The sequence below is a fragment of the Chiloscyllium plagiosum genome, chromosome 38 (genome assembly GCF_004010195.1).
Source record: "Chiloscyllium plagiosum isolate BGI_BamShark_2017 chromosome 38, ASM401019v2, whole genome shotgun sequence".
Classification (NCBI taxonomy): domain Eukaryota; kingdom Metazoa; phylum Chordata; class Chondrichthyes; order Orectolobiformes; family Hemiscylliidae; genus Chiloscyllium; species Chiloscyllium plagiosum.
Window position 1 is genome coordinate 14,620,396 of NC_057747.1, and position 19,128 is coordinate 14,639,523.

At 39.1% G+C, this 19,128-nt stretch overlaps 1 protein-coding gene across 3 annotated transcripts in view; it reads left to right on the forward strand.

The window, feature by feature from the left end:
• LOC122541854 (erlin-1-like) overlaps nucleotides 1-17,055 on the forward strand; it is a 43,139-nt gene extending 26,084 nt beyond the window's left edge. For all 3 annotated transcript variants that reach the window (XM_043678921.1, XM_043678919.1, XM_043678922.1), the window contains exons 7-12: nucleotides 1,485-1,558; nucleotides 2,021-2,079; nucleotides 3,223-3,314; nucleotides 7,146-7,235; nucleotides 12,243-12,322; nucleotides 14,806-17,055. In XM_043678921.1, the coding sequence (XP_043534856.1) occupies nucleotides 1,485-1,558; nucleotides 2,021-2,079; nucleotides 3,223-3,314; nucleotides 7,146-7,235; nucleotides 12,243-12,322; nucleotides 14,806-15,033 (623 nt within the window). In that variant the 3' untranslated portion in view covers nucleotides 15,034-17,055. The remainder of the gene's footprint in view (nucleotides 1-1,484; nucleotides 1,559-2,020; nucleotides 2,080-3,222; nucleotides 3,315-7,145; nucleotides 7,236-12,242; nucleotides 12,323-14,805) is intronic.
• Nucleotides 17,056-19,128: the final 2,073 nt, after the last annotated feature.

The following is a 19,128-nucleotide window of genomic DNA, read 5'->3' on the forward strand; positions in this document are numbered from 1 at the left end:
ATCCGAGGAGCAGGAGAATCGACGTTTCGGGCATAAGCCCTTCAGGAATGAGCACAGAAACCAGACCCTTCAGTCCAACTTGTCCATGCTAACCAGATATCCTCATGCAATCTAGTCCCATTTGCTAACACTTGGCCCATATCCCTCCAAGCCCTTCCTATTCACTCACCCATCCAGATGCCTTTTAAATGTTGTAACTACCTGCCTCCACCACTTCCTCTGGCATCTCATTCCATACATGCACCACCCTCCGTGTGAAAAAGTGGGCGCTGACGGCTCTTTTAAATTTCTCCCCCCTCAGCCTAAACCTGTGTCCTCTAGTTCTGGGTTCCCCCACCCAGGGAAAAGACCTTGTCTATTTACCCTGTCCATGCCCCTCATGATTTTATAAGCCTTTATTAGATCACCCCTCAGCCTCTGATGCTTTACGGAAAACCACTGAAGCCTATTTTGCCTCTCCCTATAGCTCAAATTCTCCAGCTCTGGCAGCATCCTTGGAAATCTTTTCTGAACCCTTTCAAGTTTCAAAACATCCTTCCGATGTGAGGGAGACCAGATTGCGCACAATATTCCAAAAGTGGCCTAACCAATGTCCTCCGCATTGAGCCGCAATATGACCTCCAACTCCTATACTCAGTGCTCTGACCAATAAAAGAAAGCATACCAAATGTTGTCTTCACTATCCTATCTACCTGCAACTCTACTTTCAAGGAGCTATGAACCTTCACTGCAAGATCTTTGTTCAGCAACACTCCCCAGGACCTTACTATTAAGTGTGTAAGTCCTGCCCTGATTTGCCTTTCCCAAAATGCAACACCTTGTGTTTATCCAAATTAAACTTCTTCTGCCACTCCTCAGCCCATTGGCCATCTGATCAAGATCCATGTTGGAATGAAGAGAAAACATTGCTTTGAGGAATCTATCTTGATTTTTAAATTCTCAATAAAATGCCTTGGATTGGAAAACCAATGATAAAGTACAATTAACATTTGTCGTTCTGTCTTGATGGTTTTCATTTAATCTGCATAGACCCATTTAATCTAGTTGGGGTCATGAACTTGGACCGTTTGTTAATGAGGTGGTCACAAGGGTGTGAAAGCAGTGAGTGTAGTTGTAAATTTCACTTTGGTTTCATGTGGAATACTGAACTTTTGTAGTGCAGGAAATGGAAGCACAATATGTGGAATAAAAACAGTTAGATAAAAATTAGATGTTTTATCTTTATGTTCCTTTACTATTGAATAATGAAAGAGACAACTGGTAGTGGTTGAACCTGAGGGTCACCACATCTCAGGTGTGGGGAGAGGTTGAGAAGGAGAGGGTGCGCTGAGCCAGTGTGAAAATTTAACCATGTTGTTAACATCACTGTGTCACAAGCAGCTGTCCTGCCAACTGAATTAATCAACTGTCTGAAGATGGTACTTGACTGCATGCAAACATGTTCCAAACTTGCTTGTATTCATACGTTTTTGTTTATGCTTTAGATCAAATAGATGAGAACTTGAAATTGGCTTTACAAAAAGACTTGATTGTTATGGCACCTGGCCTTACAATACAGGTAAGTGAAACTATCCTTGATTTTACAATACGTGCTCAGGATCTACAGAATGTTCACACATCAATTGCAGAGTTCATGCAATTTTTTAAATGTATTTTCCAGACCTTGTTTTTGTTTTTTGAAATTCCTTCTTTCAACTCAAATTTTAAATGAACTTGATATGATTCTTTCTATGGTCAATGGTTTTTGTTCTCAAAAAGTTCAATAAAGCAAACAGGTTGGTAAAAGTAGCCAGTTAAGCCACGTAGTACATAAATGTTTAGTGTTTCTGAAAGATAACATTGAGGATTTTTGTCCCTGTAATAGAATGATATTTATGAGACTTGAAATATTTATGTTCAAGGAAATTGGTTGGTTTGACGTCTTGAAGTCTTGGGAAATCTTTAGTACAATTCAAAACAGACTCTAACCAAGATGTCAGATCTTTAATGATTGTTGTATATTTTTCTTGCAAACCAACAGGCAGTTCGAGTTACAAAACCTAAAATTCCAGAGGCAATTAGAAGGAATTTTGAACTTATGTAAGTTGGCTGTTTCACACTCTGCATTTGTAGCTATATTAAATATTGGATCTATTCTTCAATATTTGTTTTACGAAATATATGTTTAAATGCGGGAATCTGACACTTAAGTTTTTTCATGGTCCAGTTACCTCTTTGGAGCAGTTAGTGATACTTTGCCATATAAGATTGCATATTGTCATTAAGCTCAACTTTTTAAAACATCTTCATACGCTTGCATAAATTTGTGTCCGTATTTTTTGTCAAGCAATGCCATTGCTTTTGGAGGAGTTGCTTCATTTAAATCAAGCAAAAGAACAGAACTTACCGGACATGATTGGTCTAGAGATATGGGAAACTCTTAAATCATCATTGGTAATCACTCACTAACAAGTATGCCTGTCCACCTAAGAAATTCCATGTCACTGGTTATGGGTTCTGTAGATCCTTGAGTGGCTGATTAGTCCAATCCTACAGCTGCATCTCTGACAACACATTTGGCAAGAGTATATGGGTAAGCTTCTTGTTGGAGCATCTCTTAATGGATTGCACGTCAGTAGATGCATGGTCCTTGACAGAAGGTTGATCTTGTTCCAGTGGCAAGGAAACCTCCACAACTGGGGATCTCTCAGCATCTGCACCCTTCATCTGCTGTTGCAGCTGTTGATATTGCATGAATGCCTGAAAAGGCAGTGGGGTTTTGTTTTGGATTGCGCTTTGTCTGGTTCCTCCCCTCTGACCTTACTGTAATCGGTGATCCTGCCAGACTTTGAGAACACCCGACAGCATCATTCTCTGGATCAACGGAGCAGTCAAACCTCTCCTCCACAGCAAGGGGGCAATCCACAGAATGGAGCATCTTTAATTGTATGAGTGTAAGCAGTGCACTTGACCTCCAAAGCTAAGCTATATGTGACCTCTGAAAAGTGTTTTGTGTACGTATGCACACGTTGCAGTGGGCTTAAAAATTAAAGTATTTTTGACCTCTGGAATTTCTTGCCAGAAATACCGAATCTTCGTCCCCCTCACTCTCTTTCCCCCACCCCCTTCTCCCTCCCCCCAACCTCACCTTCCAAACTTCTGTATTGCCTGGGGTTACAGCGCACAATGTTTGAGGCTTCAAAACATGGCTTTTTACACTATTTACAACTTTGTTTATTTCAGGGAAGCAGAGAAGACAAAGTTGCTTATTTCTACACAGAGGCAAAAGGTCGTGGAAAAAGAGGCTGAAACTGAAAGAAAACGAGCTATTATTGGTATGTGTGTTAATTTAGAAAATGTCTTGCACAAGTTCACAATTCTAACTTCTGCTTGTGTACTGGTAATTCTAACTGCTTTTGACCTTGCAGTGTTCCTTTTTCTCTGGGCTTGTGGAACTGCAATAATCAGAGTATACAAGAGGAATCCATGTCGTAAAAGTCAGGCATTAAAAGCATTTGTAGCACCTGAGGAGTTGGTTGGGTAGTTGTCTGTATGTCTGTCTTATCAGCCATTGGAATTGCAGTTTTATTCTCCTTAAGTAATTTGACCTAAAAACAAGTTGAAGTTAGTGTTGCGTGTGCAGGACAAAAAACATTTCTTTTTTCCGTTAGCTTTATGAAGTTTGACTCATTTAAGTAACATATCTGAGCTCATGGTAGGTCTGTGTGGTATAGCTTCTGGTTTTGCTGAGGGGTTTTTTTTACTGTAAAGTACTGTACTGTGTCAGGGGTTTAATTTGTGTGTCTGGCCTTGAATAAACTAAATTGTTCGATTTTCACAATGAAAAAAATAGCAGGATGGTGAATATTGGAGGTTTATAGTGGGTTATAAAATCATGAGGGCATGAATAGGGTAGGGGAGTTCAAAACTAGAAGGTGCAGGTTTAAGGTGAGGCAGGAAAGATTAAAAAGGGACCTAAGGGGCACAGGATGGTGCGCATATGGAATGAGCTGCCAGAGGAAGTAGTAGAGGCTGGTACAAATTACAACATTTAAAAGGCATTTGAACGGATACGTGAATAGGAAGGGTTTAGAGAGATATGTGCCAAATGCTGACAAAAGAGACTAGATTAATATAGGCTATCTGACCATCATGGATGAGTTTCATTGAAGGGTCTCTTTCCGTGCTGCACTCCAATTCAAAATGATCTTTTAGAGTTATAATTAGAGGTTTGAGTCATGAAGCTAAACTTGACAGATAGCAAGGTGTAATAATGTATAATATCCAACTTGTCACGTGATTTGTATTTCCAGATATGTATTTAGATGATCTGGTTATTTATTGAGAGATTTTTTTACACAAGTTACAATACTTCAGTGGCCATAGTGTGACCTCTTTTTTGTTGTTGTTATTACTTTCCGTGTACAAAGATCACATTAGGAATTGTAGTTGTCTTGAGTAGCAGTTCCTCTTGTACCGGATTCCATGATCTATGGCTTGAAAGGCCACAAGTTTTTTTTTATTGTTTGCTTGTCGCTCAATCGTATGTTAGTGTCCGGAAGGCAAAGGTGAAACAGAAAATTTGTAAACCTACAATTTGGCACATAAAACCCTTCTGTTGCTTAATTCAGTACATATTTATCAGCCTGTTAAACATTGTCAAATCTTGCAGTATAGGAGAGCCTTAAGGCCATCATGCCAGTGTTCGCTCCATGAAATAAATAATCAGTTTGTCTTGCTGCAGGGTTCATTCCCTATTTGCTGTCCTTCTATTTGGGGAAATGAGTTGTTCTTGACTTTTCGGTGAGATCCTATCTCAGCTGTTTCATTTGAAATTGTTGCTAATTTTACGTAAAAGTTGCATTTAATTAAGAAGTTGAGGCATGAAGAGACATTTTTATTGCAATGGCAGCACAAGAAAGTATAAGTTCTGACAAAAAAAAATAATGGGTTATGTTAAAATCATCACCAATATTCTTTCTCCTGCAACATGAGAGATCTGAAAAATCATTGTTTTATTCTTTGATAACCTCAATGTAGTGCAGTTAGTTCAATAGTGGTCACCTTGTTTTTGTTGTATGGAAAGGGGACATGTTTCTCATTACTCATTTGTGCCTTAAGGCTAAAGAACTAATTCTAGTGAAAGGTTTAAGTGAAAGAATGATTAAATCATGCCTCTCTTTCCAGGGGCAATGTTGATTTATTTTTGTAAGACCTTGAATGTTGTAGCTGAAATCCTTGCCCACTTCTTCAGTAAATAATTTCTTTACAGTTGAATTATAAACTCCAGCCTTTAAATTGTCTTGCACAATAGAATAAATTTTAATTAACTTCAAATTATTTATGCCACTTTAAAGTTTTGGTGCTGACTATTACTTTGCTGTCAAATCTCAAGCATCTAAATGTTATTGTCACCCTGTAACTGAATAATTGAACAATGTTTCCTGGCACTTTAACTGAATATTTTGAATTAATTGTAAAGAATTATTATTTTACTGAAGTTTTTGTTTTATTTGTTCATGGGATGTGAACATTGCTGGCAAGACCAAAATTTATTGTTCATACTTTCTTTGGGCCACCTGGTGTAGGTACACCCCCCCCCCCCCCCCCTCCTCCTCCCTCTCCCCCAAATAGAGCTGTTTGGTTGGCAGATCCAGGATTTTGATCCATGCATCTGCTACCCTTTGCCCTTGTGGTTGGTTGTATGTTTGGCATGTGGTGTTGAGTAGGGGCTGGGAAATTGCTGAAGTGCATTGGATAGGTGGTACATACTGACGCTAGTGGAGTGAGTGAATGTTCAAGTTGCTGGATGGGATGTTGATCTGGTCTTTGTCTTGGATGATGTTGAGCTTGTGTTGATGCCACACTCCTGCATCTTACTCCTAACCAGAACCTTTTGGATAGAAACATAGAAAATAGCAACTGGAGTAGACAACTTGGCCCTTTTGAGTCTGCTCTGTCAATCAATGTGAAATGGCAAATCATCCAACTCTGTATCCACTTTTTTCCTATACTTTTAAATCTCTTTAATCCAAAGAATCATATCTGGTTCCTTGTTGAAAATGTTCCATGATTCGGCTTCAGTTTCTTTCTGTGATAGAGCTTTTCACAAGAGCTTTTCACTCTCTGGGTGAAGAAATTTCTCCTCGTGTCATTCCTAAATGGCCTACCCATATCCTTAGATTGTGGCCCTTGGTTCTGTACTCCTCAGTCATGGGGAGCATCCATCCTTTGTTCACCCATTTCTGTTAATATTGTATAGGTCTCTATGAAATCTTTCTCTTCTGACTTCCTTTCCCCCACCACCAGTTCTTTTAAACTTAAGTGAATACAGTCCCAACTGATGCGGTCTCTTCATAACTTAGTCCTGCCATCCCAGGAAACAGCCTGGTAAACCTTTGTTGCATTCTTTTATTATGGTTGTGGATGAGGTTGTTCACTTGCTCGCTGAACTGGTATGTTTGTTTGCAGATGTTTCATCACCTGACCCCTGTGTATCATGGTAGGCCACAAACCATCTATGACAGCTACTAACAAGTATAAAGGATACCATACCCAGAACCTGAGCATCAGTGAATAGATAATTGCTGTTTGGCACTTCCTAGTGATAGTGTAATCACTTTTGTGCTGTTGACAATGATAAGACTGTGATAACATGTGTGCTCTGTAATGATAGACACGTGGATTTGTCCTGTAACATTTTAAATCTACAAGGTTGCAAGACAGAATGCTTGGTATTCCACCATATTATGTACCTGAAGATCAGATACCTGTTTAAAAAAATGAGTGCAGACAGTCCCCAGGTTGTGAATGGATACCATTCTGAAATCAGTACTGAAGTCCATTTGTACACAAGTCAGAACACAATACAGGACAATATAAAGGAGCAGTTCATAAGTGCAGGAAATGTTTTTGTCGCATCGTTCAAGTGTGAGATCACTTTCATAAATTGTACTTGTACTTAAGAACTATGTACTCAATGTTAGTTTAAGAATATGGTTAAAGTCAAAAGCAGAAGGCATCTTGGTCTTATCAGAGGCCACTTTTTCGCACAATAGTCAAGTATATGATCTTGTGCAATCATCAGAAAATGATGATACCATTGCTTTACAAAGTGTGATTTGTGCATTGCAGTACACTTAGATTTCTGTTTTGTCAATACACAGAGGCAGAAAAATTTGCACAAGTAGCCCAGATTCAATTTCAACAAAAGGTTATGGAAAAGGAAACATTGAAGAAGATTTCACAAATTGAAGGTGAGTGTTTTGGCACCATCAGGTCATTCTAAAGTTGAATTGCACACGTTGAAATTATTTTAATTTTGATGATGTGTTCTCTGTTTTAGCTCTAGCTTGAATATTAACTGATCAACCATAAAACATGGCTACTATATATTTGTATCTAGGCCTCACGGTATTCAACCATTCTCACTTCTTCCAACTTCACTGGTCCCAACTAATTGTTACTGCACAAATCAGATCCCATACTAAAATTTGGTATGATAATCATGTCTTGTGTTTTCTTTTTGTTTTAATAAGACAGTCTTTCACTGAAACACAATGCAGGTTTAGATTCAACAATAAAACAGAAGTTTATTATGCAAAAGACATGAACATAAATAGAATAGACTAAACTATTTACACACAGCACACTTCAAAAGTTTCAAAATTTGGAATGAAAATGCAATCCCATTAATCCCAATGACAGATGAAGGGCTGGAGGTCTCCGAAACAAAGGTTGATAAATCTCCAGGCCCTAATTAAGTGTATCCCATGATGTCATGGGATGTTAAGGATGAAATTGCTGGGCCCCTGGCAGAAATATTTGTATTAATTTTAACCACGAGTGAGGTGCTGGAAGATTGCTTTTGTTAGAGAGGCTGGAAGGAGAAGCCTGGAGATTATATCAGTGAGTCTGATATCAGTGTTGGGTAAGTTATTGAAGATGACTCTGAAAGGCAGGATGTCGAGTATTCAAGAAGATTTGTAGCTCAGGTTGTGCAAGAGGTTGTTGAATTGCCTGTTGAGCTAGAACATTTGTTCGCAGATGTTTCATCACCTGACCCCTGGGTATCATGGCAGCCTACGAATCAGCTACCACACTACAGCTACTAACAAGTATAAAGGATCTCATACCCACAACCAACAAGACCAATGTTATATGTAAAATATCGTGTAAAGACTGCCAAAACAATTACACAGAGCAAACAGGAAAGAAATTAGCCACCAAGAGACTTGATCAGCTATCATGTGTATTCATACACACAGACAATGAAGGACACCAATTCAACTGGGACAACACATCCATCCTATGACAAGCCAAACCGAGACATTCACGGGAAGTCCTGGAAGCCTAGCATTCAACCCAGAATTCCATTAACGAATGTAGAGTTGGACCCCATATGCCAACCACTAAGAAACAGAACCAGCAACAAAACTGGAAATGACGTCGCCAACTCAAGCAGACCCAGACAAACAAATACCAAGTGGAGCAGAACGCCAATGCTTCACTGGAGGCATACTAATGATTTTATCTAGAATGGTGATGACTTAACAGCTCAATGAGCAAGTCAACAACAAGATAGGATTTACTTACATTTCGAGAGGCAAGGACTGATTAGGGATATCAGCATGGTTTTGTGCGAGGGGACTCCTGTCTTCTCAACTTGGAGAAGTCACCAAAAAGATTGACGGCAGAACATTTGACATAGTTTATTTGGATATTAGTCAAACCTTTGATAAGGTTTCACATGGTCGACTAATTAGTGAAGTTACATACACAGGATTCTGGGCGAGCTTGCCAATTGAATACAACATTGGCTTTATGGAAGGTGGTGGTGGAGGGTTGTTTTTTGGGTTGGAGGCCTATGACCAGTAGTATCCCACAGGGGTTGGTACTGGGTCCACTTTTGTCTGTCATTTATAAAAATGGTTTGAATAAGAGTAAGGCATGGTTAGTAAGTTTGCAGATGATACCGAAATTGGTGGTATCGTGGAAAGTGAAGAAGGTTATCTAAGATGAGAAAGAGATCTTGATCAGTTGGGTCAATAGACAGAGGAGTGGTAGATGGAGCTTAATTTGGATAAATGCGAGGTATTGCATTTTGGTAAAGTGAACAAGGGCAGGATGTATACAGTTAATGGTCAGGCCCTGAGTAGTGATGTTGAACAGCAAGACCTAGGGGTGCAGGTATATAATTCTTTGAAATTTACATCACATGTCAACAGGATGGTTAAGAAGATGTTGAGGTTGTACAGGATGTTGGTGAAGTCTCATCTGGAGTGTTGTGTACAGTTCTGGCCACCCTGTTATAGGCATGATATTATTAAACTGGAGAGGGTTCAGAAGAGATTTACCAGGATGTTGCTGGAGGGTTTGACTTATAAAAATAGACCGGGACACTTTTACTGGAGCACAAGAGGTTGATGGGTGACCTTACAGAGGTTTATAAAATCATGAGCAAGACGTAAGGTGATAGCAAAGGTCTTTTCTCTCAGGTGGGAAAGTAATAAAACTAGGGCGTTATTTTTAAAATGGGAGCAAAAAGATATAAAAAGGACATGAGGGGCAACTTTTTTTTGGAGCACAATTGTTTGTGTGTGGAATAAACTCCTAGAGAAAGTGATCTGTGCGGGTACGGTTACAACATTTAAAAGACAGTTGGATATTTTTACAAGGTTTGTAGCTCAGGTTGAGGTTTAGGGTGCAGGTTTGCTCGCTGAGCTGTAGGTTTGATGTCTAGACGTTTCATTACCTGGCTCGGTAACATCATCAGTGGCGACCTCCAAGTGAAGCGAAGCTGTTGTCTCTTGCTTTCTATTTGTATGTTTGTCCTGGATGGGATTCCTGGGGTTTGTGGTGGTGTCATTCAGCTTTAGCCAAAACCTCTGTAACACCTTTACCCTTTCAGTCGGAGTGTATGTTTCCCCAAACAAGAGGAAAACACCGAATCTCAGGTCTTCTGTAGTAAAAGCTTTAAAGTGTGCGCTGGAAAAGCACAGCAGGTCAGGCAGCATCCAAGGTGCAGGAGAGTTAATATTTGAGGCATAAGCCCTTCAGGAACGCTGTGCTTTTCCAGCGCCACACTTGTCGACTCTGCTCTCCAGCATCTGCAGTCTGCACCTTTTCTTCTAGTAAAAGCCTAATACACAACCATATACTTCGTTTGCTTACAAACTCTCCCAATAAAAACAAAACCATATTACTCTCCAGGAAGTCTCTTAAAGTTCTCTACTGTTCTCAAAGTTAACACATGGCTACAGCAGTACTTGCAAATTGTCCATTCAACTCAGACACAGACCTAACCCATGTGTTATCAGATCAAAACCCAAGCTCTTAAATAATATTAAAATATGTACATAAATACTCTTCTGAAAGACATGTCCTTATGGGTGAATTTCCGTGGTGGCAATTGCTGTTGAATACATGAACTAAATAGGTGATAGCCTTTCTAGTGAGTGGCCAACGGCTATTTGACCATGATCACAGTTATTCAACATCAATGGTCGCAAGCCAAAATCTTGCCACCTCTTTCTCATTGACAGGCATGAGACCTAATTTTAGCACTCTAACATAACTTGCAGATTGAACCTGAGACTTCCAGTCTGATGGGTCAGTTCTTTCCTGAATAAATGTCATACTTTGTTGGGGAGCTTTTGGAAATTGCTTGGCTGGCATACAGCTTTGGTTGTGCTTCACATGTGACCATCTTTCTTCAAAATAACAACAGGGAGCCCTTGAAACAATTACTTCGGACAGTAGTAATACTGAGCAAGTGAGGACTGCAGATGCTGGAGATCAGAGTCCAAAAGTGTGGCACTAGAAAAGTACAGCAGTCATAGGGAACAAGCCTCATCTTCTGCCTTTGGATCCTTCAACCATACGGCATCAACATCAACTTCACTAGTTTCCTAATCTCCCCTCCCCACCACCTCCACCCCGCCCCCAACCTCATCCCTGATCCAACTTTCCAACTCTGCAGCACCCTCTTGAACTGTCCATCTTCCTTCCCACCTATTCACTCCACCCTCACTATCACCTCCTGCCTGCACCTTCCTATCGCCTTCCCAGCTGTCTTGCCCCCAGCCCCACTGTCCTATTTATCTTTCAGCTTCTCCCCCCCCACCCCCCCAACATTCCTGATTTGCAAGTACTGCTGTAGCCATGTGTTACTTTGAGAACAGTAGAGAACTTTAAGAGACTTCCTGGAGAGTAATATGGTTTTATTTTTATTGGGAGAGTTTGTCAGCAAACGAAGTATATGGTTGTGTATTAGGCTTTTACTAGAAGAAAAAGTGCAGATGCTGGAGATCAGAGTCGACAAGTGTGGCGCTGGAAAAGCACAGCATCGACTCTCCTGCTCCTCGGATCCTGCATGACTTGCTGTGCTTTTCCAGCACCACACTTTTTAACAGTTGTAATAATTCTAGTCTCTGGAAACTTTGTTTGCAAAGACTCTGCGCCACTGTTGTCCTTGGATTAACCCCTCTTCTTCATGCAGTCTCAGCAGTTGCGTTCAATAAACAATTCATAGTGCTTCTTGGCAGACTTTTGGGAATTGTGCAGCCCTTGACTAGAAAATGCAGTCATCTGCAAAGTGCTAGATTAAAACTAGATCATTTCCAACTCCTGAGATAGATTTTCATTCAAGTCACATTACAAAGTAGAACTTCATTTCGCCTGCTATTTCTAACTCCACCTTTTTCTGATGACTGCCTTTTGCGTTACTCTATTCTAAACACTTGTGTTCAAAAGGTGAGCATTATGTCTACATGTGACAAATTTATCTTCGATTCTCTCAATCTTATGAAATTTTTTTAATAGTCTGTATATGTGGTCTGTGCTTCATTACTACATTCATACTACTTGTCATGGGGGAGAGACAAGTGGCAAAGTATCAAGTACACTAGGGAGGTCTTGTCTGCTTTTTCATTATATAAATTTAGGATTTACAAACAGCTGTAATCTTAGTTCTTTGGGATAGTTGGTTATTTATTGATTGATTGTTTGATTTATTGACATTTGCTTTTCCAGAAGCAAGTGCTCCAAAATGGAGCAGTGTAAGATTTTGATCTGGCATTGCTGCATTTGTTTCTAACAGCCAAGTCTGCCAAGTTCACTGTACTCTTCATTCATATTTCAGTGGCAGTCTCAATTCACGGCGTGGATTAAATGTAGATGTATTTGTTTTAGACAGTAGTTGCTGGTGGCATCCTATGTTTAATGCGAAAAGTAGTGATTCAATTGTTTTGGTTTGCTTCTAGATGCTACTTATGTAGCCAAACAGAAAGCTAAAGCAGATGCAGACTTCTACACTGCTCAGAAGATTGCACAAGCCAACCAGGTATGAAGACCTCTTCCTGTGCACTTGATTTCCATGTATAATTGTTAAATAGAAACAAGTGTTGTCTGTGTTCCATTATTCAAATAGTTGGAATGGAAAAGGAGATTGCACATGTATATACAGAAGAACTGCATATGATTTAGCAACGTAAACACCTTGGTTTGGTTCTTTGTCTTTTCGCATCCAATTTCTTTTTAAAAGCTTCTCCCACATTTTCCATCTTCCCCACCATCTTTTAAGTCTATAAATATTTAACTATTATGTATCCATTCCAATCAGCACTAGTTTGTTAGGGAAGGATTAATCAGTTTTATTCTGGTGTGCAATTTTACGGTTATTTTTGACTCTTATCTGCTCATTTCTGTTCATAACATGGAATTTTAGTGTGATTGTTCGTTTTACTACCTCACAAGTTATTATGTAGCAATGGTTTTTCAGCTGCAATTTTTTTATTCACTCGGTTTCGATGACTCACCAACATTTATTGCCCATCCCAGTCGGTGGTGGTGAGCTGCCATCTTGCACGGCTGCAGACAACATGTTGACCCACAATGCTGTTAGGGAGGGACTTCCAAGATTTTGACCCAGCAAGAGTGAAGGACCGACAATATATTTCCAATTCAGGATGGCGAGTGGCTTGGAGGGGAACTTGCAGCTGGTGTTTCGAAGTGGTCATAGTTTCGGAAGAACGATTGATCTTTGGTGACTTTCTGCAGTACATCGTGTGGATAAAATGCGTTGCTGCTCCTAAGTATTGACGGTGAAGGGAGTGGATGCTCGTGGATCTAGTGCCAGTTAACGAAGCTGCTTTGTCCCATATCACGTCAAGTTTTTTTTTGTGGTGTTAGAGCTGAATTCATCCAGACCAGTGGGTGTATTACAGCATCCTCCTGCCCTTTGCATTGTAGATAGTGGGCAGGCTTTAGGAAGTCAGGAATTGAGTTACTCGCTGCAGTATACCTATCCTCAGTGGTTACAAGAGCAGGTCAGTGATTATGTGGCGAGTGCAGTTGAGTTTCTGGCCAATGGTAACTTCCAGGATTTTGTTAGTGGGAGATTCAGTGATGGCAACACCATTGAGTGTTGAGGGACAGTGATTGTCTGTTACTGCAGATGGTCATTGCCTGACATTTGCGTGGCACCGGTGTTATTTGCCATTTGTCAGGCCAAGTCTGGAAATTGTCCAGATCTTGTTGCATTCGAACATGGACTGCTTCAGTATCTGAGGAGTCATCAATGTGCTGAACACTATATGCAATTATCAAACATCCCCACTTTTGACCTTATGATGAGGGAAGGTCATTGAAGCAGCTGAAGATGGTGGGCCTGTGACACCTACAGAAATGCCCTGGAGCTGAAGTGACTGAACTTCTGCAGCCGCAAACATCTTTCCATATGCCAGGTATGACTCCAAAAACTGGAGAGTTTTCCCCAATTCCCATTTGTTTCCAGTTTTGCTAGGGCTTTTTGATGTTGCATTTTGTTGAACGCAGCCTTGATATTCGAGAACTGTCACTCAGCTCACCTCTGGAATTCAGCTGTTTTATCCATGTTTTGAACCAAGGCTGTGATGACGCCAAGAGATGAGTCCTCTTGGCAGAAACTTAAACTGGACATCAGCAAATAGGTTATTGATGAACAAGTGCTACTTGATAGATGTTATCAGCAATGCTATGAGCTGCAATGTAGAAATTATTCACTTCTCACTTCTTAACAAATATTCCAGCCATTCCCTCCATTTTGCAAACTACATTATTTAACAGGCTAACATTTGGAACCAATGATTGGTTTGATGTGAACTATACATCAGAATTTAGGAGCACTTAGCATATAGTTGGTTCTGATATAGCGAGAGAGTTCTATTCTTATGCAATCTTGCGTAATAAAAAAATCGTGCAGTCGCCACACCATTTAAGCTAATGGGGCTGGAATCGTGTTATAGCCAATACAGGTAAGGAAAAGTCTCGTTCCTCAAATAAGTCTAAATTCTTCAATCACGTTAAAGCCAATTTAAATTGAATTAACACGCGTTATTGCAGAACCAACTATATAAAAATCTGATCTAAAATAGCGCCAGCAATAGTAACTTTTTACTTTGTTTATGGACTATGATCTTTTAAATTAAGATATGAGCTTCAGTTATCTGCAGCAAAAAAATGGAGATCTGTTAAGCTCAGAGAGGAGGTTGACTTGAATATGAGATTCTTGGGATGTTTGTGCATGTGGACTGAAAGAGACATCTGTCATTAGCAAATGTGAATTTTTTTAAAATCCTAAATTGTGATTTTAAAGTTGAATGCAATTCCAACTGAAGGCTCAGAAAATAATGTTCAATTTGTTTTCATGGTTAGAAAATGCATCATGATAAGGAATCAGGATATGTGTGCAACTATTAATTATATACCAAGGATGATGATTACTGGGTTTAGCATTATTCATGTTTCAGACGTGAATTGAAATCTGTTTTCTTTCCTTCCTAACAGTTAAAACTAACTAAAGAGTATTTGGAACTGGCTAAATACCAAGCAATTTCAGCAAACAGCAAGATTTATTTTGGGAGTGACATCCCAGACATGTTTATGGATAAGAGTGTCTATGAGCCGAACACTGAAAGGAGAACTGAGGAAACTTCCTCCAGTGACGATAAAACATCTAAAGCAGCATCAAGCACAAAACAAAAAGATGCAATAAAAGATTCCACAGAGACTTAGTCTGAACAAACCAAAAATGATACTGCTTTGTTTAATTTTGAAGAATACAATTTATACAAAACGGTTGGACTGTGCTTGCAAGGATTCTGGTATGATCATCAGTTTGGGTGCAGCGTTCTATTAAGGGATACTGTTTTTATAAAGCAATGCTGGAATGGCAACATTTAAAATTTTGACACATAAAATTTTGACTTTTAGTCATTAGTAATGATCAGTATTTCCAAACACACACTGTCAAAAGCTGATATGTGTCTAATACAAAATGTTGCACCTAACTGAAAACCGATTGTGACATTGAGAATTTACAAATACCTGTAATAAGGATTACTTTGTATATTTCTGGACATGTCGCAGCATTCATGATTAGAATGTCTAAATGCTGTGATTATGTATTTTGCAATTTAGATTTTGATTATGATCAATCAACAGGAAAGTGATTGACAGCTGTGAAGAATATTTTTAACTTGAGCAAACTATAATGCTCTCAAACTGATCAAAGGAATTAGAAAATATGTTTTAGAATTATCAAGGTACCATTGTATTACAACACTTCACTTGACCCTATTTTCATTTTTTTTCCAATAATCCCACTAATCACAAGTTGGTAATTCTATTGTCTATATTAAGTTGTTTTCTTTTCTCTCTCAAAGGGTACTGAACTTGATACTGCCTCCCAAAACTGTTGGCAGTTGTGGGCTCTGGCTGTTTTGGAAGCCAACAAAAAGATGCTGATCTGTACACTGGCAAAATGCAACAAACATCTTTTTTAAAAGCTTTTTTAAGGTAGCTTTGTGAAAAAAAATTGTTTTGTTTGAACATGCATCATTGCCATTTAAGGTGGATTTGGGACCTGTTACTGAGTTTTAGCAACTGGTTTTGGCATTGTATTTCCTGCAGCATGAAATCTTGAAAATATTTTTACTTGACTACATTTTTTTCCAATTTATCTATATTTTTAACACTGACTTGAAATCGTCCATTGCAGTTGTATTAACGCCGGTGAAGATATCCCTTTTAACTAGTTGCAAGCTGCAGTTCTGTGAAGCCAGGGCTGCTTTGGTGGAAAGATTCAATTTTAAAGTTTGTTGCAGTTGTTCACAATTGACCCTTAACACTAGGTGGTGATGCAAAATTTCTTAGATAAAGGCCATTAATGGAATCTAATTGAGTTCTCACATTATGTAATTGTTGGAAAAATTAACTGAGTTGAAGGAAATATTAATGTGTTGGATGGATTGCAGGTAAATATTAAAGGTATCCTTTCCTTGAAAAGAGCCCTCCTCAGATTTCTGGGCAATTGGTATATGCAGATACTAATGTTTATTTTTGATAATTAGCAATACAGTAGAAACATTTTACATCATGCTGTGTAGTTGATATCTTTGTAGTGTTCTAGCTTTTATATGCAACGTTCGTATTGAGCTGATGCTTGTCTTTATCCCCAGATTTCTTAAGGTTTTGATGTTAAAATTGAATATGGGTTCCAATGGGTCTGACTTATTTCTCATGTATGAAGCTGTGCCTGTCTCAAATGATGTACCAAAAAAAAATTCTATAGAAGCAGTGGTTTGGATTGATTTAAATTTAATTTCATTATATTGGGAATTTGGGTTTTCAATTTCGCATCTTTTGGCTCTAAATATACAATGCGATTTATGTTTTCAATTGGTATTTTTGACGTGGACCTAATAAATCATTTATACTTAAGTAATTCCAAAAGGCTGATGTCTTAACTTGTACTTAACAATTAAGAGTTTTCTTTTCAAATTTGGGAAATGACAGAAATCAGTTTGCGTGTACATACTTTGTGAAACAGACATGCAAAGTGCAAGTGTTAAATGCTTTGAGCAGCAGTCGGAAGTTTAATTTGTTTTGAGGAAAACAGGCAGTTTGAAATATGAATTTGGAGCAAATGAATAACATGAGTAACTACATCTCAAAGAAATTTTTGTAAACTGAATTATAAAACAAGATTGACTGACTTTTTCCAATAGCTCAAAAAATAAACTTATTTTGATACCATTTTGTCTGACTATTATTTGAAAGAGAGTCATGTTGTACATACTATGTATTCAGGTTGTTTATAAGTGTTTGGTATACTTTCCTTTATTGGTCAGAGTATTGAGTACAGGAGTTGGGAGGTCATGTTGCGGCTGTACATGACATTGGTTAGACCATTGTTGGAATATTTTGTGCAATTCTGGTCTTCCTATCGGAAAGATCTTGTGAAACTAGAAAAGGTTCAGAAAAGATTTCCAAGGATCTTGCCAGTGGTGGAGGATTTGAGCTGGAGGGAGAGGTTGAAAAGGCTGGGGCTGTTTTCCCTGGAGTGTCAGAGGCTGAGGGATGATCTTGTAGAGGTTTATAAAATCATGAGGGGCGTGGATAGAATAAATAGACAGTCTTTTCCCTGGGGTGGGGGAGTCCAGAACTAGAGGGCATAGGTTTAGGGTGAGAGGGGAAAAGATATAAAAGAGACCTAGGAGCAACTTTTTCACGCAGAGGGTGGTACGGATATGGAATGAGCTGCCAGAGGAAGTGGTGGAGGCTAGCACAATTGCAACATTTAAAAGGCATCTGGATGGGTATATGAAGAGGAAGGGTTTGGAAGGATATAGGCCGGGTGCTGGCAGGTGGGACTAGACTGGTTGGGATATCTGGTCAGCATGGACAAGTGGACCGAAGGGTCTGTTTCCATGCTGTACATCTCTGACTCTATAAATGCTCTCACTTTATTTGGAAGTTTTAGATTTGAAATCTAAAATGAACTGAAAAAGTCCTGGTGCTGTGGATATGGAAGGAAAGTAATTTCTGATATGCATGAAATAATTTTCTTAACCAAAATGTCTCTAGCCTACCAAGGAAGGAAGGGAGTAGCATTGATTTTGATTCTAGGAAATGATGCAAGCTTACTGGAATGCCTTACTGTAGAAGATCATCTAGTTAACACTGGTTTCACAATATCCAGTTTATCATAATTATGTAAAGAAACCAGAATGGATCCAAGGAAGAATTTCTTAGCTGGAGAAGATTCAATTTTCATGTCACTGTTCTAGGCTGCTGATGCTCCTGGTCTTTGAGCCAAATAATACTCTGGTGACTGGAAACCAGAAATAAAAACTGGAAAGGCTGGAAGTACTCAGCAGGTCAGGCAGCATTTCTTTTGTTTAAAGAAACAAAATCAAAGTTTTAGGTGGATTGTTTTTCCTTTGAAACTGAGGTGGGGGTACGTAGATTAACAGATTCACAGCAAGGCAGCGAAACTAGGGAAAGGGAGGAAAGAAACAGTAAGACTGAGGATAGGTTGGAATTCTTGAGAGAAACTGGATATCCCTGTGTAAAAGTCAATCTCTTAAAATCAACCCTATGATTTCTGGTCTAAGATTATTATTTTTCAATTACTTTGTGTAAAATACAACCTATGTTTTCAGGGGTTAAAGCCGAGGAGTTTCAAAACCGAAGTGTAATCGTTCAGATCACGTCAACCATAATTCATTTTTAAAAATTTACACTTGCGGTATTTCCTTCACTTATTTATCAATTATGATCTGAAAATGTAGATCAATTTTGATTCTATTTTGGAAGGAATAAACGGAGTATGGAAACAAGATGAAGGAGACCAACTTCCAGAGTGTACTTTAAATAAATGGACACCTGATTTTTGGATCCTCAGTCACCTCCTTAAGCCTTCTGGAGGAAGGGAGGCTCCCAGTTGAGCCCTTGTAAAAGCCAAGTCAGTGTAACACTCTTGCACCAAGATCAATGACTGGGGATTTTGTGACACATTCCTATAGTGTCACCTTTATTCTTTAACCCTCGAGCAGTGCTGAAAGCGCACACCCAGCCAAATTGATCACTTCCTTCCCAGGAGGCGAGGGCAGACGAAGATATAGGAGAAGAAGTAGGCCATTTGGCCCATTGGGTCTGTTCTGCCATTCAAATAATACTCTGGGAGATTGCAATAAGATCATGGTAGATCTGATAATCATCAACACCACTTGTCTGTCTTTTCCCCAGGACCTTTGTTGATTCACTTACTGATTAGAAATTAGTCGATCTCAGCCTTTAATGTACTTAATGACTGATCCTCTACAG